The 22,078-nt window shown below is 38.6% G+C and overlaps 1 protein-coding gene across 3 annotated transcripts in view; it reads right to left on the bottom strand.

Annotated features, from left to right (window-relative positions):
- Positions 1–492: 492 nt before the first annotated feature.
- sema3b (sema domain, immunoglobulin domain (Ig), short basic domain, secreted, (semaphorin) 3B) overlaps positions 493–22,078 on the bottom strand; it is a 70,638-nt gene continuing 49,052 nt past the window's right edge. For all 3 annotated transcript variants that reach the window (XM_073867790.1, XM_073867791.1, XM_073867789.1), the window contains 17 exons: positions 17,797–18,072; positions 17,487–17,644; positions 16,870–16,932; positions 10,173–10,292; positions 9,972–10,065; positions 9,767–9,886; positions 9,526–9,668; positions 9,326–9,440; positions 9,130–9,199; positions 7,409–7,553; positions 6,427–6,646; positions 6,255–6,343; positions 6,048–6,085; positions 5,782–5,943; positions 5,628–5,683; positions 3,905–4,044; positions 493–3,735 (listed from right to left, as the gene is read on the bottom strand). In XM_073867790.1, the coding sequence (XP_073723891.1) occupies positions 3,259–3,735; positions 3,905–4,044; positions 5,628–5,683; positions 5,782–5,943; positions 6,048–6,085; positions 6,255–6,343; positions 6,427–6,646; positions 7,409–7,553; positions 9,130–9,199; positions 9,326–9,440; positions 9,526–9,668; positions 9,767–9,886; positions 9,972–10,065; positions 10,173–10,292; positions 16,870–16,932; positions 17,487–17,644; positions 17,797–17,914 (2,328 nt within the window). In that variant the 5' untranslated portion in view covers positions 17,915–18,072 and the 3' untranslated portion in view covers positions 493–3,258. The remainder of the gene's footprint in view (positions 3,736–3,904; positions 4,045–5,627; positions 5,684–5,781; positions 5,944–6,047; positions 6,086–6,254; positions 6,344–6,426; positions 6,647–7,408; positions 7,554–9,129; positions 9,200–9,325; positions 9,441–9,525; positions 9,669–9,766; positions 9,887–9,971; positions 10,066–10,172; positions 10,293–16,869; positions 16,933–17,486; positions 17,645–17,796; positions 18,073–22,078) is intronic.

Here is a 22,078-nt window from a genome sequence, read left to right as displayed (position 1 = left end):
AAAGTGGAGTGTCCCTTTAAAGTATAGGTTACAGCAGAATACTACTCATTAGAGCTGCACATGTCTTTAGCTTAATTTGTAGAGCATTGGGTTAGCAACACAAAAGGTCATGGGTTCAATCCCTAGTGACCACACAAACTGATGCATCTGACAAATGCAAGTGTAAAATGAATAATAGCTGAAACTGATAATCTGAGTAAAGTCTAACTATATCTTATATCATGATATATTATCATACTTTTTCTCCAACTTTGAAGTTTTGTACTGTAGGTTAAAGGTCTGTCAACAAGTCTACTCTAATTTATCTTTGCTATATCGCAAGCCACACACGTAAAAGTATTCAATCATTTCAAGCTGTAAAAACTGTACAACAGCGCACTCGAGTGTTGAGATTGTGCTACTACAAATAAAAGCTGTTTATGTTTACGTTCCTTAAAAAATCTTTACAAAATATATAAAAAATTAAACTTTCGATGATTCGATGCTGCGAAGTAATTTTCAAATAACTGTATGTTTTATTGTGTTAATTAATTACAGTCTGATGCAAAAATCAACAGAAAAAATACAGTGTTCACGTCAACTTTGGCCTTAGACCTTTGACCTGTCAACAAAATGAAATTTAGCCTGCGTCCCAATTCGCTTACCATGTCCTATGCCCTAAAAGTACGTACTGTTTTTTGTTATGGGAGAGTATAGACATTTGAATGCTTTGAAAGAGATGGGACATACTATAAATCTAATAATCGGGACGCAGGGTTACTCTTTCCCCCATATACACATATCACACACAGACCCTCTCACAATGAGACACACACACCTGCTCTCGCACTCAAAAACTGAGAGGCGTCACAAAGATAAAGAGATCAGTTGAAAGGGCTTTGGATGTCTTAAAGGGAATTCTGTCATCATTTACTCATCTTCATGTTGTTCTAAACCTGTATCTTTATAATTTCTTTATTCTGATAAACACAAAAGAAGATACCCTGCAAAATGATGGTAAACACACAGCAGACAGCGACCATTGAAGTCCATAGTAGGAATAAAAAAATATGATGGAATTTAATGGGTACCGTCAACTGTGTGCTTACCATTATTTATCAAAATATTTTCTTCATTATTTATCACATTACATCCAAAATATTTTTTTCCTACTATGGAAGTCAAGTCACCATCTGCTGTGTGTTCACCACCACTTCCCAAAACATCCTCTTCTGTGTTCACCAGAAAAAGAAATTCACACAGGTCCAGAACAACATGAGGATGAGCAAACGATGACAGAACCTTCATTCCAAAGTGAACTATCCCTCCAAGTTTTCTTCTGAAGACTCATTTGGCAAAAGGTGATTTCCATATGGAGTGAGCTTTAAATATGTATTAAAATGAATTTCAAAATATACACACAAGCATGTTCTCATATTCTCCTCTATCAAAATGGACATACACATGTAGGTCAGCTTTAGTACAAACTACCACAACACTTAGCTTATAAATATACAATGAAAACGCCATAACCTTGTAGGATATTAGAACATGGTCTTTCCATTGTATCAAGTCATGCAAATATTAAACAAAACTTTCTGAAAACAGATATAAATACTACCACATGATAACTACCAGTTTCGCTCAAAAACATTCTTACATCTCTTTGAAAAATTAATTGGATTAGATTATTTTACAAGGCCAAGATTAACTCCTCCTGACGTCATGGCAGAAACCAAAAATAACCTGTGCTTACTTTAACAAAGCTGCAGAGCACCACCATATCAGCAAGTTTGCCCCCCTCCGGATCATATTAATAAAATAGAAATCATATTTTGTCTAATCTTGACATTTTAACAGCTAGACTAAGCAACTAAAGTCAAAAATAGTTTAATTTATTTAAACGATATTTAAAAACGACGGAGCGCACTCTCCCTCAGAAGTATTGCAGTACCCTTATTTGCCGGTAGGTGCCACCCAAGCACAAACGTGAGACTCCGCCTATGGTCAAGTACTCATGGTCAAATACGCCTTAAAATGATTTAGATTACAATTATGTAGATTTTTGGAATTTTTGAATTTGCACCCATATTCCCATTAAGAAACCTGGCATTACATATGTACTGAAAACATGCATTTAAATCCAATACTGTTATTTGTAAAAAGTAGAAAGACTTCATGAAAAAATGGACCATTTGTAAGACATGTTAAATATATTAAATATTCATTAAAGCTAAGAAGAGGAAGTTTTCGTTATCATGACCTGGGATCATTTTTTAACCCATTATTTACCAACATATGTGTACACACACTGAAATGTTATATGAACACTTATTCTTTTAAACAGTGAATAAAAGGAATAATAGTAGGAAGTTAAATTGTTTAAACATGGTACAATTGTATAAAAAGCAGGAAACCTCTCTTTTTGTATAATAACACACACAAATACACCAAATGACCATTTTGCCTGTTTAGAGATCAGCAGGATACGAAATCTCTTTGTAGATGTCTTCCCTGACCTTATAATCTATAATGCCACTGTATAAATGGTACTGTATGTCCATCTCAGTCTCATACAACACACATCATCAAAAAAACAAAACAAACACCTGACAACTTAGCAGACCCCCATGACAATCCTTAAAGCTCACTAACCTCTTTATGTTTGCAAGGTGGCATGAAAAACACATACTCTAGTTACAGCTTTACCAAATGACAACTGTACAGTTTTGGTGTTTGTTGTTTTCTTCTTTTCTGTAAGTTTATAAGCAGTGAATAAAGGTTGATGATGATCATCAGGTGCTGGTGTGTCCGAGAAAGCAAGAGCAGGATCTAATCTACACAACACACATTGCACAACAGCCGGTTGAGAACACATAGACTTGAATGTGTGTGTTTACAAGAAACCATGTTTACTGATCTAGGCAGTGCATGCATGCATTTTTCTAGTATTCAGGTCTCCCAGTAACAGGTATGGGCAAAGTCTTCTTGATATTGAACTGAACTGTGAGCTTCAGGGTAATTATCGGGAGCTGACAGAGCAGTAAACCGAAGCTGAAGTAATAGTAGCTACAGGCAGGATTGGGGTCAAGGGGCACTAGATTGGGTCTTTAGACTAGAGATGAGGGCATCAGAGTATATAAAGTAGAATGATGTCAGAAGGGGTAACAGGAAGCAAAACAGGTGTTTCTTGAATGAGATGCTGCGTAAGAATCGGTCCATTTCCAGTGATCTCTCATTTTTTTGTTATCTCTTTGTCTCTCAGTCTCTCACCTTTCGCTACTCTCCTGCACTCCGAGGAGATCGAGGAGCGGGTCGTCCATCGTGCGTTCTCCGATTTCGCCCTTTCCTTACTTCCTTCAGGTGCTTCCATTTTTTATGGTTTGAGTTTAGTTGGTCATGACTCGGGGCCTCGTTGGCCGGATCTGCAGCGCTCTTTCCCAATAGACTGTGCTTGCGGGACCAAACTTGCTCGCAGATCTGATCGACCGTGCTCAGGTTGGGATGATCCACCAATTGCATGAAGTCCCGGTACCACAGCTTTTGATTGGTGGACTGACCGTGGCCAGGGCTGCGGGGGTTAACAGCGGAAGGGGCGGAGCCACTCGAAGGCAAAATCTCCAGCGTGATCGCAAGGAGGGTTTGGGTAAATCCGTGTTCCATTGCATGACACTGATACACGCCACTGTCTCTTCGCACGGCGCGCCTTAACAACAGGCCTCGCTCGGTGTGTAGCACGCGGTCATCCAGACGAACCTACAAATACACACACGTGCAATTACACAGTGAAGGCATTGTGTATCAATAGCGATTGTACTGATAGGAGAGAATGAAAGTCATTAATTTAAACAAAGACACACATTTATCATCTCTTATCATTTATGTCTCCATCCTCTCCTCCCCTATCTATTTATCTCTCTCTCACCTCCTCCCGTGGGCTTTCAGCGTGCCTCTGATAGGTCCATGTAATGTGGGCCTGTAATGATTTAGGGACACATTCCAGGAACGAGCTGCTTCCATCCACAGCGTATAACCTTTTCTCCAGGACACGCGGCTTCTGGTGATCTGCAAAGGACGGACAATTACTTCAGTGTATATGCGTGTGTGCGGGCTGTGTGCTGTTTTTAAAGAGCAAAACAAAAGCAATCTTACAATCTAGTTAGCTTGCACAATTAATAAAATAAATAATAACATTAACATTTATGTATTTAGCAGACGCTTTTATCCAAAGCAACATACAGAGCATTTAAAGGCGACATTTTTAAGACTTTTTTAAGATGCCAAATAAAACTTTGTACATATTTGAAGTTTTAGGTCAAAATATCAAGATAATATAGGTCAAGATAATTGATTATAGCATGTTAAAATTGGCACTTTGTAGGTGTGAGCAAAAATGTGCCGTTTTGGGTGTGTCCTTTAAATGCAAATGAGCTGATCTCTGCACTAAATGGCAGTGCCGTGATTGGATAGTGCAGATTAAGAGGCGGTATTATCCCTTTCTGACATCACAAGGGGAGCCAAATTTCAATGACCTATTTTTCACATGCTTGCGGAGAATGGTTTACCAAAACTAAGTTACTGGGTTGTTGTTTTTCGATTTTCTATTTTAAATGTGTCAATGTGTAATGTGTCATTTCGTAGCTTGTTAAGCATTATTTACATTCATGCATTTGGCAGATGCTCTTATACAACGTGACTTTCAGTGCTTTCAAGCTTAACTTTTTTAATAGCATGTGTGTTCCCTTGGAATCGAGCCCCTGACCTTTGTGTTGCTGTGCAATGCTCTACCAATTGATCTACCGACAGCTACACCTTTCTCATAACTTCTAATAAATAGTTTAGGGCACATTGCCTACGTTTACATGCACAAAATTGTGTCAATCCGACTGAATTTAAAACCTTTGAAGGTTACGACGATACAGTTTACATGCACCTTTAACATTGCAATCTGATTTAAATGTTCGTTTACATGTACATTATATATAATCCGAATCGAAAGTCTGCGCAAGTGCACAGCCAGGGTTGCCAGATTCGTGTATCAAAACCATCCGAATAGACGTTCAAAACTAGACCAAAAGCACCGCAATGACTATTCACAGCCCAAATACAAATAACTAAGCAACAAAATCATTTACTGTAATCTAAAAAAAAAAAACTGGTGGGAACAGTTTAAACAGTAGCCCAAATCTAAACTTGAAAAACAGCAGAGGACTTGGCAACGCTACGCTGCGGACAGCATCTCTCTTCGAGTTCACGCTTTATCTCTGGATAGAAGTCAAAACTGCATCCAATTGTCCTCAGTCGTATTGATTAAGGTGTTTACATGAAGGCTTTTCAATACGATTGAGCCATCAATACAATTACAAACAAATTATTTGGTTGCATGTAAACGTACCTATTTACAATTAAAATCCGCATGTGCAAACCAAACATTGTAACCAATCACATACACAATCCATCAAAATCCCCAAATGGGGGTGGGAGCTCCAATAAAGGGAGTGGCGTCCTCCTGTTGAAGTTCACACCCACTTTGGATATCTACATTCTGCAATGTCAGTAATGTCTGCTTGGGAGAGGTCTTGTTACCCACTCCATTTAAATTAGTGAGAGGTGACCCCTAGTGGTTTACATATGTACTGTAGCTTTACCTCCAGAGCAGAGAGCATTAGGATCACCATTCCTCACATCCTGACGCCGGAACCTCCTACACACACACACATTTTATTATCAGAATATTAAAAATCGTAACATTTAATAGTCTCCCTGTGAAACACATCATGTATGAAAAAACGTGCCACGTACCGTTTTGTGTTTGGCAGGTAGCGTGTGCATGAGTGTCCGTCCCAAGCGCAGTAGGGATCTCGAGCCAGACAGCACTCGGCACAAGCTTTACCGTACATACTGCAGCGGTGCAGAGGCACCTGAATCACACCTGTATCTGAGCCAACATACAGCTGTTGCCGTGGAGAGAGAAAAACATCACATGATTTAGTAACATTCTTCCGCCACGTGTTTTTGCAATATTGTACTGTATATACAACTGATAGAAAACAGACTCTCTCACCCGTTTAGAGGAAATCTGCATACTAATAATAGACGATGAATCCTGCAAAGAGAAGATAGTCCACCTCCTTAGTTGTGGTTCAGTTATATCGCATTTTATTTTGTGACCCTAACTGTGCTAAAGTCTCAAAATATAATTATGAGATTAGGAGCATCAAAGTTTAATTTCACTTTAATACAGAATCATAGTTTTGGGGACAAATTTGTCTCACCTTAAAGACCTGGAGCTCCTCAAGCAAAAGCTCCGTGTTGCTCCAGCTTCCTCTTGGAACAGAGATCACCTTCAGCACAGAGCCAACATCTGCAAAGAGACAGAGAGCATTTAATAGACACACATACTGTACACACATACAGGCACCCACAGGCTTGTGCTCTCTGCCGTACCTGTACCGATGAACATGACGTCGTAGTGTCCATCAGCCGCATTGACTCTGTCTACTGTAATCTGAGTGAAGCTGTATGGTATTCCAGTACGCAGGAACAGCGGTCGGCCTCCCAGTGGAGTAACCGGATTAAACATTAACGGATGGTGCCTTGCAAACTGGATTACGTTATCAGGAAAACCTTTAGTGGACTCAAAACTGCCGAAGGTCTTGCTGGGACACTGAGGAAGAGAGAAAGATTGTATCTGTGGAATCCGGAAGCCATAAACGTTTTGATGTTATACTGTAAATGACAACCCAGATAAGCATGTCCAATAGCCATTACGGTTTCAAATCCAAAACTATCTACACTTTGTTAACATTCAAGAATATAAAACAATTCTTAACCTTTTAAAGGTGCAGTGTGGGACTATTAGGAAGATCTCTTCACAAAAATGCAATATTATGCACTATATATTATCAGTGGTGTATATGAAGAGTTTGGTTCCAAAACGCAATAAATTCATTTTGACTAATGGCGGATATTGGATTTTGCATAAAATTAAGAATTAACTTTTTAATACTGACCTGATAAAATACTGATCTTGGTGGCAACGCATTTTTTTTTTAAATGGTGTTTATAGCGTTTTGGAACCAAACTCTTCATATAGACCCTACAAAATGAACTGTATTATTTTTATTACCTCAGAATGAGCCGTTTTTATCTACATGCATCGCGGGTCCCCTTACATGGAAGTCGGCGTCATGTTTCTACAGTAGCCCTAAAAGGACAAACTGTTCTATAGAGCGCGTTTTGTCACTACGTTCTCTCAGACGATGATGTGTTGCCATGTGGCGGCTACCGTAAGCGTTTCGAAAAAGAGCTGTGGACTGAACCGCTGGTTGCAATTCACAGTCGCACCGCTAGATGCCGCTAGAGGTTCCACACTGCACGTTTAAAATGGCTTTCATATTACTCATATATTATTCATATCAATACTTACCATGCCTGGCCGTGGGTATGGCACTTTACCCTGGAATGGAACCCACTGATAATTGGGTCCCTCTTTATGGGCAAATGGCCCTAAAAACGCCCGTCGAATGTCATTCATGGTGTACAGACACACCGCAGAGCCTTGAAATACACTACTGTAGGACAGAAAAATTAAAGTGTTACCGCAGTAAAATAAAGCTTCAAAACATAACGCAGCAATAAAAATATAATAGCATAGTAAAGTACTGAAGAAAGAATATAGGTATCGTATTTTCCGGACTATGAGTGTCGCACCTTTTCATAGTTTGGCGGGGGTCTTGGAACTTATAGTCAGGGGCGACTTATACCTCAAAATTATTTCATATGAACCAAGAGAAACCATTACCGTCTACAGCCACTGGAGTCCGTTCTATGCTGCTCCTGTATTTATGTAATTCAATGGATTCAGTGATGCGGAATGACTTCGGGACATTTTTGAACTTGATTTGGCTTGTCGTGTTAATTTAGTCTATTTAGCCTCTCAGGTATGTTCGATGCTGGTGTATAGTGTAATTAACTGTTCATGTTACTTTAACATGTACGGACACCTAGGGCTGTCACAGTTATGAAATTTGCCTAACAGTGAAATGTCTAATAAATTGTGGCAATTCAGAACGATTAATTGTCCGTTTAAGTGCTTTGTTGATTATGATGATTAATTGTCTGTTTTATTGCTTTGACATTTAGATCTCATACTTTTTTTGTTTGTTTATGAAATAATTTTCACACATTGTTGTGATTATTTAAATAAAATATTTTGCAACGTTTACCTGGCAGTAAATATTAATACACATAACACATATTTTAAAGTAATCTGATGATGTCTCATTTATACAGGCGCTGCAGCTCCCCCTTGTGTTTTTTAGAGAGATGTGCAATCATTGGGGTGATCTGAAATCATCGCCATGAAGTCAAACAATCGCGATGAGGTGATTATTTAATCATTGTGACAGCCCTACGGACACCTATTCAGATTGCTGTTCTGTGCTATTGTTTAGTTGAATAACTTGCCTTTCCAGATTAAATGTCTGTTCTTCGGCTTGGATTTTGTGAAATCATTTACTAAATAAATGCAACATATAGTCCAGTGCGACTTTTATATGTTTTTTCCTCTTCAACACATTTTTGACTGATGCGACTTATACTCCGGAAAATACGGTATAGCAAATGGATAAACATAAGTATTTTTCATAAATGGTGATGTACATTTGACCTCATGCCAGCCTTGCAGCAGTCAGAAAGATGTATAAAGTTGCGTAATTAATAAAAAGAAAAATAATAATGAAAAGCCACTATTATACATGGTGATAAAATGTCTTCAGAGACAGTAAAAAATGAGTCCTGTTGATTATACATCTGCAAAGCAAATAATAGCATTGCATGCTGTATTTATTAAGTGCATTTTGGTTGCCCGAATATTTTTTAACTCTTTAAAAGCTAAAATCAATGCCAATTTTAAAAGCAATGCCATTTTTGGATCACCCACCTTTCAGTAGTTTAAAAAAACTTAAGTCTAATTGTATAGTAAAGTGATATAAAATGATGGTTCTTTTGGATGATAAAGGTTCATTATGGAACCACACAGCCAAAAATGGTTCTTCTATGACATCATGGCATTTTTTTCTTTTTTCATAATTTTTTTCAACATCAGAGGAATATCTTTTAATCAAATATCTCTTAATAAACTCTTACCTGGAAGTGGTGAACACAGTGTAGATCAGTGGGTTCTTTCTGTCACGGGTTGGCAGCAGGAACACATCCCCTAAAGTTCAGGAGAAAAAGACAATGAAAACTGAAATAAGTAGTAATCTCAGTATAAGTCTAGCTTATGTGTGTGTGTGTGTGTGTGTGTGTGTGTGTGTGTGTGTGTGTGTGTGTGTGCTCTTACTGAGTTCATCAAAATGTGTTTCAGTGCCATCGTTGCCTGGCACAGAACACACAAGACGTGTTTTCAGAAATGTTGTCCATTTATTTACTAGACTGCGCTGTCCTCCCATATCATTCTGTGACAAAAATATATACGGTCAAGTCAAAAGGATCAACAAACGGCACCAAAAAGAGGCACAGCATAAATAATTGGCTCCTAACCCTGCACAGCTGACCAATCCTGGCATAAGTAACCTTCCCGAATCCCTGAGCTTCCACAGCGGTTTCTCGAAAGAAGAAGAAGACTTTATCATCGTCTGGATTGTCACTCTCGGGAACACCAAATGCAGCTATAAACTTTGGCTCTGAAACACACAGCATCATCATAAGGCTCATTATCATTACTCACATACAAAGTATCATAGATATGTCCAAATAAAACCTTTATATCTCTCATACACACCATTGAGCCAGCGAGAATCATGTTGTTCTGTTCGTATGGATGGCCTACGTCCCATACTGCGGAAAATCGTAAAGTCCCGCCCCATCAAATCAGTGGCCACGCCCGCGTAGAGCTCATCGCCTGTGTAATGAAGTAAAGCTGGTTATGGATTGGTCATGAAGTAACAGGATCAATAAGAAAAAGGAGGTAGCTAGTGGCAGCTAACCAATCAGAACAGATGCTGATGTGTGCCTTGGATCATATGGGCTCTTTCCTTTTCCATCTTCTGCCATAGAAGGATCGATTCTAAACACGTGATCCTACGAAAAGAGAAAAACAGCAGTGCATTTAGCCAAAAGAAAGATAAGTTGAATGAAGCTACATTGGCAGACACAACTTTGGCACTTAACTACAGGAAAATACTCACTTCCAACTTCTGTCCCACTTCAACATAGGTACAGGTGGGGTGAAACGCTCCAGTGCCACAGGCGTAAAGGTGAGTACGATTATAGTGATGCAGAACCTTCACATAGTTGACGCAGTCCGTCTGCAACACAAGCACACAAATCAATTTAATGATAGACATATTTTACATACTTTCTACAGTTCTTCTGCCAGAAACAGAGACTGTCCCCATCTGGATTGACTATCAGTAGCACGGAGCAGACACGAACACACACAAACACATTTAGTTTGTCCCTTAAGAGACCTCTTATGGGGGCGTTCGGCATTGAAACGTCACTGCGTTACGTATCCTTGACGACAGCCGACCTTTCCCTACTCGCTGTGATCCCGGAACTTTCTGTAATCTCTCACGCTCTCCCTTTCACACACCAACTGTTAAACTGACACATACACACATGGCCACATATAGTCCCTCTGTTTCTCTATTGCTTTTGTGACTGTGCTCGCTGGAGCGTGCCACATTTCCCAGAATGCCTGGAATCGCTACGACAACATGATGGAGTTGGAACGTCCGGATTCCAGGATAAAGGGAGAAGATTCAGGACGTAGAAGATGAGTCTCTTAGGGTCTCCTCAGTTTCAGTAGCAGATGTTGCTTCTGTATGACTGTAATTACGTCTCCTTCCTTCTTCCCTCTTTGAGTAACACGTGCTCTCAACAACAGAATGAACCCTGAACTGAACATCTGTGTTAATGGTCTCACTCAATGTTCAAATATCAGACGGCTCTGGTCTAATTTCTAGAGGACAATGTGATACTAATCCATTAATTTAGGGAGGTCTGACCTAAGAGCTTAAAAATTGGCTCTGTAAATCATTTATCTGTGTTTGATATGTTATTCTTCACTGTCCTTTCTGAAGAAAGGTTAACAGCTTAGAAAAATCTGTCTATATCGGTAAAACTCCCTGAACCGGGCAAAAAGTTGGACAATTGAAATCTGATGTAGGCGCGCAATTAATCATCCTTTTTTTTTCTGTGCACTTAGGGCGCACTCACACTACCGAACCAACCGTGCGTTTGACCCCCAAAGCCTGTTCGTTTGACTAGTGTGATCGCTCTGTACCGCACCCGGGTGCGGTTTGGGTAATCGCACCCTGGCCGGCTTGCAGAGGTGGGATCAGGTACGGTTCACTTGAGCTGGGGTGCGAAAGGCTATAGTGTGAGCGCAATCATGCTTGAGCCTTATTCAAAAAGAGAGATGTCAATTGCGCGACCCCTCACCTTCATCTGCAGCAGGGTTACGTGAATGTCCGAGATGCACATGCGACAGACCAACTTAGCAATATGATGTCATGTGAGAGGGCTGTGTGTCATCGTGCACCAAACAACTCCAAATAAAAACACAGATTTAACATTACAATGGACTCCAGTGTTAAGAGGGCTTTACTTCCGGCTTTGTTCAAAACAATCGCATCCTAATGACGAAAGCACGCCTGGGCTCGGATCGATAAAAGTACAGTGAGTGCTTGCATCTAGGGGAGTAGAGAGGGGGGACAATCACGCTGGGGCATGGTTTGGTTTGGATTGTGTGCTTCCCCCCCAGAGGACTTTGAAAAAAATCATGTTTATTAGATTCAGCCAACAAAGGCTGTATTTCTGAATGGCCTAAGGTCAGGATTAAAGGGACACTCCACTTTTTTAAAATATACAAATTTTCCAGCTCCCCTAGAGTTAAACATTTGATTTTTACAGTTTTGGAATCCATTCAGCCGATCTCCGTGTCTGGCGCCACCACTTTTAGCATAGCTTAGCACAATCCATTGAATCTGATTAGACCATTAGCATCATGCTAAAAAATAATCAAAGAGTTTAGATATTTTTCTTTTAAAACTTGACTCTTCTGTAGTCATATCGTGTACTAAGACCGACGGAAAATTAAAAGTTGCGATTTTCTAGGCAGATATGGCTAGGAACTATACTCTCATTCTGGCGTAATAATCAAGGACTTTGCTGCCTTAACATAGCTGCAGGAGGCGCACTGATATTACTCAGTGGCCGAAAATAGTCCTCTGCTATTGAAAGTTACTAAGGGTACTATTTTCGGCTCTTTGTTTTTTTTTTTTGAGCGCGATGCTAATGGTCTAATCAGTTTCAATGGATTATGCTAAGCTATGCTAAAAGTGGTTGCGGCAGACCCCGAGATCGGCTGGATGGATTCCAAAACGGTAAAAATCAAATATTTACCTCTAGTGGAGCTGTAAAATGAGAATATTTTCCTTTAAGATGATTTGAAGTGAAAGTATTTGATGAACATATAATATGTGCAAAACACGCTCTATAGTTTGTCCGTTTAGGGCTATTTTAGAAACATGCCAGCCCAAAATGGCAATTTTCATGTATGGGGACCCACAGTGTATGTAGATAATAAAGGTAATAAAAACAATACAGTTTATTTTGTAAGGTTATACACCACTAATAATATATATTGCATATCTTTTTCAAAAGATTCTTCTAAAAGTTACACAATGCACCTTTAATATCACTATTTCATTATTGTTATTTATTATCACAACTTCTTTCAACTCAACATACCATCAGGGAGAAGATTTTTTAAAACTGAGCCTATGGCATTGCATTCTGGGTAGTACATCCTATGCTGCCCCATAATATGGTGAATACAGAGTGGAGAGGTAGCAAAATTATGCTACTACCACTTACTGTATGAAAAGCTGTCTAGGTACAGTGTAGGGCAATCTACTAGGTTTGTAACAGTACAACAGATGTGCGTTTGGGGAACCTCTCCACCACCTGATTGACATTTCTTGATGCCCAATAGCCAGGCCCTCCTGCCATGCCTAAAGCCTGCACACACCAAGTCATATACACACTCACACAGACAGGCACACACAGGCAAGTCTTGTGGAGAACAAAGGCCTCTCTTTGAGCTTAATGCACCCTGTGAAGAGTGTGTATGTGTGTCTGTGTGAGTTGTACGGTGGGGGTGGCAGAACAGATTCATCGAAGACCAATTAAGTTGCTGACAAACTGTGTTTATACAGGAAGGGGTCTCACTCTTTCTCTCTCAGTCTCGTACACACACACTGGGGCTTCTGTTTCGAGAGCTTTACAGCCCTCAATAAGGGCAGGACGTGTTAGGGGTGTGTGCGCGTGCGTTGATGAGCTCTTTGAAGTGAGCCCATGAGGCAAAGAAAAAGAGAGAAATAAAGACAAAGAGAGAGAGAGAAAGAAAGAGTATAGAACAAAAGAAAAGGAGCTTTAAAATGAACAATGTCTCTCAAGAGAAATAAGCCGTATGAATGTGTCAACTTCCTGCTGAGAGGCGCCCGGTGAACTTTAAACTTTGACCTTTTATTAGCCTGATCACTGAATCCATGGTGTGGTTTTCCACATGTGGTCCGAGCATATTTATCCAATCATCCAATGTGATTTTAAACAAACATTAAAGAAGTTCATCACCTGCCTAAAGCATTTGGGGAGATGATAGACTGCACAGTCAAACATGATGAGAAAAACTTCCAGAAGTCTTTTTATGTAATCCTTACTGATGGAGGACACTCTCTAATCTGCCCTGAATAAGAAATTTATATAATAGGTGGTGGAGAGACACCAGAAGAAATATGACAATTCAATATTTGTATATTCTTGTGTTAGCATTAGTTGAATATGCAATGATGTGTGAGAAATCAGAAGATACAGCTCAGGGAGAGAGAGAGAGAGAGAAAGTCAAAGGAGAAAATCTTAATTCCTTTAGTCATCGAGGTCTGATTCTGTCCCGATCGTCCTGTACACCCCTACACGTAATGAGGGTCAGCACACAGGTCATTGAACTCTGTGTGTGTGGCAGAACTCATTGTCAGCTGACCGCAGTCATCTACCCACCGCAGGATGGACCCCTGACCCGCACACACACTTAAGTTACACAACCTTAGACACACCCTATACAAAAAGAACAATCAGCTGACATAAAAAGGCATAAAGCATCCAAAACCATCCCACACACATCCGCTTGACACACCAGATTAAACATACAGACTAAAATACATCTATATAGATTTTTGGTCATATTGTCATTGTAATATCACAATACATGAGAACCGGGGCGAAAGTAAAGTGGGACGAAAGTAACAAAGCGATTTTCTCAGAGCCCTGACTACATTCCCATTTCAAACTATGACAGCATCTTTAGCACGCAACCCTTGACAGTGCTGACAAATATCGTGTTATTTCGTAATCATTTTGCACTATAAGGTCCAGAAAGATGTTTTCGACCATGATAATTGAATTCTTTTTTCTTGTTGTGTTTCTCGTTTCATGTGTTACAGTAGGGGAGAACCGGGGCAAATGTAACGTGGAACGAAAGTAACAAAGCGATTTTCTCCGAACCCTGATAACATTTGAAATCCAAACTATGACAGCATCTTTACCACACAAACTCTTGACAGAGTTGACAAATGTCACATTATGTACTCACTGTTTTCCGCGTGTAGATCCAGAAAGGTGTTTTCAACCATGATATTTAAATTCCAAAAGCGATATTTTTTTTTCTTATAACGCATTGTGTTTCTGGTTTCATGTGTTACATTACTGATCAATCTACAATCTACAGGTTATTTAGTGCTCTAACACATCCTGAAGTTTGAATTCTAAGAGTTTTTCAAAATAAAAACAAAAAAATCAGGTTTAAATGTGAGGAGATCCTGTCGGGTTGAAAGTACTACTTTTGTCCAGCTGCTAATGCTGTTGTATATGTTGAAAATGTATATTATTCCAATTTCATTTCATTTTCATAGTGTTCAAACTGTTGAAAAATGTTTTATTCTCAACCATTTAAGTTTGTACTGTTGGTTGCTTTTGAAACATTTGATAAAACTGAAATTTAAAATAAAAATGTAATTTCGTTATTTTTTACAAAGATAAATGACAAAATAAGTTTGCAGTTACATTTTAACGAGGTCATAGTTATTTATATTTAATACAAACAAGTGTAACACAAAAATCTCTCTGGTTTTGTTGTGTTACTTTTGACCCACCTGTGTGTTACCAGACACTTTTGTCCCAGCTGACAGGGTCAAAAGTAACAATTCAATACTTATGTTTAAAGTGAAATTATACTGAAGTCGTTTTACATTTGTTCAAAATTCCACCTAATATTGATAGACCACACTTGTGAGTTATTGACCACAGAAAAAATATATCTCTGTCTATAACATTATTTTTTTAAATTACGTTTTTCTGAAAAATTGTACTTTCGCCCCTGCCCTCCCCTACTGATCAATATACAGTACAAGTTATTTTGTGATGTAACACATCCTAAAGTTAACTTCTCAGAGTTTTTCCAAAATAAAAGTAAATCAGGTTTAAATATCAGGAGTTCCTGTCGGGGAAAAAAGTTACACTTTTATCCCGCTGCTAATACTGTTGCATTTTGTTGAAAATGTACAGTACTGTGCAAAAGTCTTAGGCCACCATGCCAGAATTAGATTAGTTGTTTTTGCAATGTTATAGTGATAATATATAATTGTTTCTCAGTCTCCTTAATACATCCAGAAAATACAGGAAATGTGTATAGTATTAAAAAACCTATAATAAAAACTGTAAAATGATGTGTCCAGTTTTTAGGGTAAACTTCCCCTTCAACATGAACAGTAGGAGGATCTGCAGGATCTCTTAAACCTAAAAAAAATTAAATCCTAATTTCTAATTAAATTTTTTTTTTGTCTTTTTACTTCATTCTGCTCAAAAACACTCAATGTGTGTTTAGTGCCAAGAGAGGTAAAACCTCTAAAGAAGACATTTCGTCCTGAGAATTATTATTATTATTTTTTTGTACATATTCCTGTATTTTCTGTTTTTATCTTAATAAAATAGATTGAAAAATAAAAAGGATGGGCATTAAAACTTCTAAAAAAAGTCTGGTGGTGGTGGCCTAAGACTTTTGCACAGTACTGTATATTATTTTAATTTGATTGTATATAATTTTATAGTGTTCATACTGTTGAAGTTTTTTTTTATTCTAGGCTTGCTTTTGAAACATTTAATGAAACTGAATTTTAAAATGTAATTTAATTATTTTTTGCAAAGATAAACAACAAAATATGTTTGCAATTACATATGAACAAGGTCACAGTCATGAATAATTATTAAAAACAAGTGTAACACAAAAATCTATCTTGTTTTGTTGTGTTACTTTTGACCCACCTGTTTGTTACTTTCGTCCCAGCTGACAGGGTTGAAAGTAACGTGTTTTTTACATTTGTTCAAAAATTCACCTGATATTGATAGACCACACTTGTGAGTTATTGAGCACAGCAAACATATATATCTGTGTAAAGCATTATGTTTTAAAAAAATTAATAAAAAAAAATTGCCGCTGCTCTCCACTACAGTTATCATTTAGTACCAAGATATCAAAGTACTATGGTATAGAAATAAATATGAATTGAAATGAATTAAAGTATTCAGTAATGTTAAACAGCTCGTACATAATTTGATTACACCATAATAAAAAGTGAAACCCGATTTGTGCCTTGTAAACCACTCTACTATGATTTATGTCTGTAAATAAAGGATCCATTTACGAGAGCTGTTTGTTATAACAGTGCTAATTCTCTGTGTGTAAACAGCTCAATGGAGAGATCACCCTGATAAGCAGATAAACCAGGTGCGCCGGTGACCACACTATCTATCGCAGACACTTACATTAATATCTTTCCCTGCCCAGTTGCACTCTTCTCTCCAATCAACAGGCGCTGGCCAGTAAATCTGAAAGAAAGAGACAGAGATCAGAGGTTAGGAAAGGTTTTGGGTAGAGGTTATCAACGTTGCAGGGTTAGACGTGTCCACTAGCTTGAGGGACATTCTCGCTGAACCCCATCAAAGGCACAGTTAAAATACGACCAGGGGCAAATGCATACATGCACATACATCCGGACACAACATCCCTTTTAAAGCACCTGTGTGCGCTTGTGTGAGTCTACCGCTGGCACGCAGTGACTGAAAACTTTCACACATCAATCCTCTTTTCCTTCCTTAAGAAATAACGATCCATCATTCTGTCAAGGACCACCATAAACCACCATAAATCTGAGCATGGGTTGATTACGGTTACACACACAGTTTGTTTAGTGGATAAAGTGGACAGCGCTAAATAAGGTCTGAAATGATTTGTAATGCGATTACTCAAACCACAGTTAAGAGAGCTCAGAGACACATGACCCCATCTCATTATAAAAGCAAGCTCCTTCCAGACGTATATTTATTAAAACATTTAAATATTGCTGTATGGAAAGGGAACTGATGAGGAGAATGTGCTGTACCTTCTGTTCCTGTCTGCTGATGTTGTCAAGACTAAGAGATAACAGGAAGTTACGAGCGCCGACAAAAAGCCGCCCCCTCTCTTCATCCAATAGGAGAGCTCCAAAACAACACGAACGGTCTAAGTCAAACCTCTTAACTCCGTTAAACTGTTGAAGATCTAGAAAACGCACATAAAAATTGAGCATTAGCAAAATGGTTAAGGAAAGTTATCTATGCAATACAAGTTTAAGGGTGACCCAAAAATGTTTTTGGTGGGCACTGTACCTGCAGTCACAAAAATATACATGAAAGTAAACCAAGATTCTTCACCTTTATAAGAGAGCTTCATACGTGGAGAATAGGTTGAAGAACTTCCACCGGATGAAGCACTGACGCTGACCAGCCCGAGCAGAACAAGCGAACTGTACGTCATCACCATCATCATCATCTTCTTCTGAGGACCACCAGAACTTCTCAGTTAAGGTTAAACCGCAGACAGCTGCCACACAGATGGTTGACCGGGATGCTGGTTGTCGTGGCAGCTGTTGTCGTGACGGCTCTAGCTGTGACAGCGATGCTGTGAACGTTTCCTTTCTATGCTGGAGGCTAAACATTAAAACAACAACAAAAATTAGTTAGACAATTTCATTATTTTTTTCATAACCTCTCTTAAAAACTCCTACAGTGGCCCGGTCTGATAAAAACCAGGATGCAGCCACACACACACACAGAGACAAAAACACTGGCATATGGTACAAAGCTACTGTCCTGCCTAAAATGAGAAAGAAATCTGATCTTATTTCTCTCTCACACACGAACCCATTCGCACTAAATTGGATGCTGAAACATCAAAGCTTTCTGTCTTGTTAGGCTGGTCTTTCTGGTTCTGGTCCATGTTTACTGAATGCCCAAACTGAAAGCCAAGAGTCAGAACATCATCCAGATCTCATTTCAGAACAACAACATCAAATTACTGGCGATTGTGTGTGTGTGTGTACACTTGTTTAATATTACTGTCCTAATTCATATATAGCATGTGGAAAGAAAACACACTACTGTATATCATTCTGGCCTGCATCCAGACAAACAGCTGATTTGAAACACAAGCTACAATAAAAGCATGAACTTCATACGCTCTTAGTCATACTGTAGATAAACTAATGTACTTTGATGCATTTGCACTATTTGTTGATTGGTTATCTCATGAGTATAGAGTGACAAGGTTAGATATACAGTACTGTGCAAAAGTCTTAGGCCAGCATGCCAGAATTAGATGTGTTGTTTTTGCAATGTTATAGTGATCATATATAATTGTTTCTCAGTCTCTTTAATAGAATCCATCTAGAAAGAAAGGAAATTTGTATAAAATAAACTGTATAAAAATGTAAACTGAAGTGTCAAGTTTTTAGGGTAAATACCCCTTCCACTTGAGCAATAGCAGGAAACTGCAGGATCTCTTAAACCTAAATAAAATTAAATCCTTTTTACTTCATTTTGCTCAAAAACGCTCAAGATGGGGTTAGTGCCAAGCAAGGTCACACTAAACACCGACGATGCCTAAACAAGACATTTAGTCATGAATATTTTTTTCTTTTTTTGTACATATTTCCTGAATTTCTATTTGTATCTTAATAAAATAGGTTGAAAAATAAATATGGATGGACATTAAAACTTCTAAAACAACAAGTCTGGTGGTGGTGGTTTAAGACTTTTGCACAGTACTGTATGGGCAATGCAAACAGTTAATCTGTTTGGTCATCTGCTTTTCATGGTTGATTAACAAAAACCCAGCAGTTGGGTTAAAACAACCTATTATTTGGGTCATTTTAACCCAGAAATGTGTTCTGTCCAATAGTTACCCAGCCCTGGGTTAAAAACAACCCAATATTTTTTAGAGTGTATATTGCCATACAATTTAAAACAAGAAGCACCTTCTAATTACAATTACTTTCATTCTTATGTGCAACACAGAAATCGTTATATTTATGTTGTGACACAGAAAAGTGTTAAAAGATGATAAAACAGAGTAATAAAACACATTAAAATTTCTAAGAGCCCTGTAACACATGCACACACAGAGAGAAATACTTTATATACCCATTTGCTGCAGTGATGAATTTTAATAAGTGTAAGCAGGCAGCAGCAGTAAGATAAGAGGCGACCTACTGACTCCACTGAATATAGATTTAACACACACACACACACACACACACACACACACACACACACACACACACACACACACACACACACACACACACATGCACGCACACAGTTTCACTGCACTTGCTAAAATCTACAGCAGTGGTTCTCAGACCACCCCTGGAGAGCCGCAAGATGGTGCCGGGGGCCCCAGTTTTATAGAATACATTAATTTATCATAAATTCTGTGTAATTAAACCTCAAAAAAATAAGGCTACCAACCAACAGCATTGTATTGTATAATTTAATATGTTTTGTTTAATTCAAAGTTTTATATAAAATATTTGGGGGAGGCAGGGGGAAGAAATTCACCCTACACAAGGGGGCCCCAAGTCGAAGAATTTGAGAACCACCGAACTAGGACATTTATAATGTAAAGAAAAAAGATTTAATTTTATTTAATAACACAAACGTTTTAATTTAAGTAAATACAGCACTATCCCAGTACAAATATAAACAAGCTTTGTTCTTTCCACTCTTTGCTCCGTCTTTCTGTTTCTCCCACTGCGAATAATGGATCTATTCACACAGTTAGACAGCAGAAGCCTCATAATAAAACACACACACAAAAACACACACATACACACACTGACTCTCTGTCTATACTGCCTTCACCCTGATTAGCTGTGCTAATTTACTATAAACACACAGTTGATATGAGCTACTGCAGACCCGTATGCATGTATGGCGCACACACAAACACAAATTCAGCAAGGTTCTCACCCTCCCCGATCCTGAGAGATTTATACAAGACTACAGCAGAAAAGTGCATCTCTGTCCTTCACGTCTCTTTAAGCAAAGAGGCCGTGCCAACGCAGCAAATCGTACATCATCATTACAGCCAAGGCTGTACCTCGGCTTCAACACGCACACAGAAGCTTTATTAGAAAAGGTCTATCGTAGAGACATTGGACTTGAATATAATAAAATACCCCTAACGCAATTCATAAACAAGTATAAATTGAAATGTCATTTTTTTAATATTTCACTATATTTTCAAACACGTGGCCCTCAGAAGTATAGCCACACAAACACACATAGAAGAAGGCCTCTCCGCAGGAACCTGGGACTGGGTCTTAAAACCAAATGATTTGAAGGCCAAATAAACAAACAATAATTAACCTTACGACCGCAATGCCGCAACGACAGCGCCAGAGAAAACAAGTCGAAAGAGTGAGATGAGGAAAAAGATGGATGTAATGACTGTGTTATAAGCCTCTAATTCCATGATGTTTGGTGAGACCTGAACAGAGAGAGAGAGAGAAAGAAGGAGAGATAGAGCGAGAGAGAAAGAGGGGAGGAGAAAGGAGTCGATTGTTCCACTGAGTGGTTCCTTTGGACTGAGACCAACTGTCAGAATCTCCAGTAAGGCAACGAAAGAGAAAAGAAAGAATGAAAAGCGTGAGGAAAGGCCTCTGTGAGGGGAAATGAAACTTAAAGGAAAGTTCACCCAAAAATGCAAAAATTTAAGTCGTTTTAAACAAATATGATGTACTTTCGAATCTGAAACAAAACATTTTAAGACTTTCTTGGTTGCGGTTTTCTTTGCAATTACAACCGAAGTTGTAAAATAAACGTACAAGCACCATAAAGCGGTCTATATGACTTCACTCTATATTAAGACTTCTAAGTCTTAAAAAGCCACACAAAAGCTTTGCAATACTTTAATAATTACAAGTACCAAGTAAAATAATTACAATAACAATACAATAATATAATGTAATTTAAAATACATTCTGAAGCTTAAAACTGCAGTCCCCATTCACTTTAATGGCACAGAAAACAGCAACCAATAATTTAGAATTTAGTTTTTGTGTGTGTGTGTTTGACAGAAATTCTCACAGGTTTGAAATAGTATTAAGTGAATGAATTTTCATTCTTGGCTGAACTAATCCTTCAACAGTGTGAGAAACCGCAGGTAACCATGAGGTTTTTTTCCTAGAAAGAGTGACAGACAGAAAAAACATAGCCTACTGACAAATAGAGAAATGCTAATCTTTGTTTTTCGGATCCCAAATAAAGTAACCCACCTTGTTAACTTCTCTTCTTGTCTTTGGTCTCTGAAGGTCCAACAAGGGCATTCTGGCACACCAACAAGAATTACTCTCCCTCTTTGCAGTCTTTCCCACAGCTCCTTTCTCTCTCTCTCTCTCTCTTTCTTTTCAACTCTCTCACACATATAGATGTGACAGAACATCAAACCGCCTAAAACTCTCTTCCTTTAGATCAACTTCTACACTGTCTGAGATAATACTGTGTATACCCACAACAAAGACGCACACACATGCAAATCCTTTCAAATGGAGTCCAAAGAGTGAATTTGGCGGCTCTCGCCCCTGTTGGGAGCAAAACGGCAAGTTTCAGCATGTGCATGTGTAACTGCAGTGATCTCCCAGGTCAACCACAAGCC

This window comes from Misgurnus anguillicaudatus, chromosome 5 (assembly GCF_027580225.2).
Source record: "Misgurnus anguillicaudatus chromosome 5, ASM2758022v2, whole genome shotgun sequence".
In the NCBI taxonomy this organism is placed as follows: Eukaryota; Metazoa; Chordata; class Actinopteri; order Cypriniformes; family Cobitidae; genus Misgurnus; species Misgurnus anguillicaudatus.
This window is presented reverse-complemented; position numbering and strand designations above follow the sequence as displayed.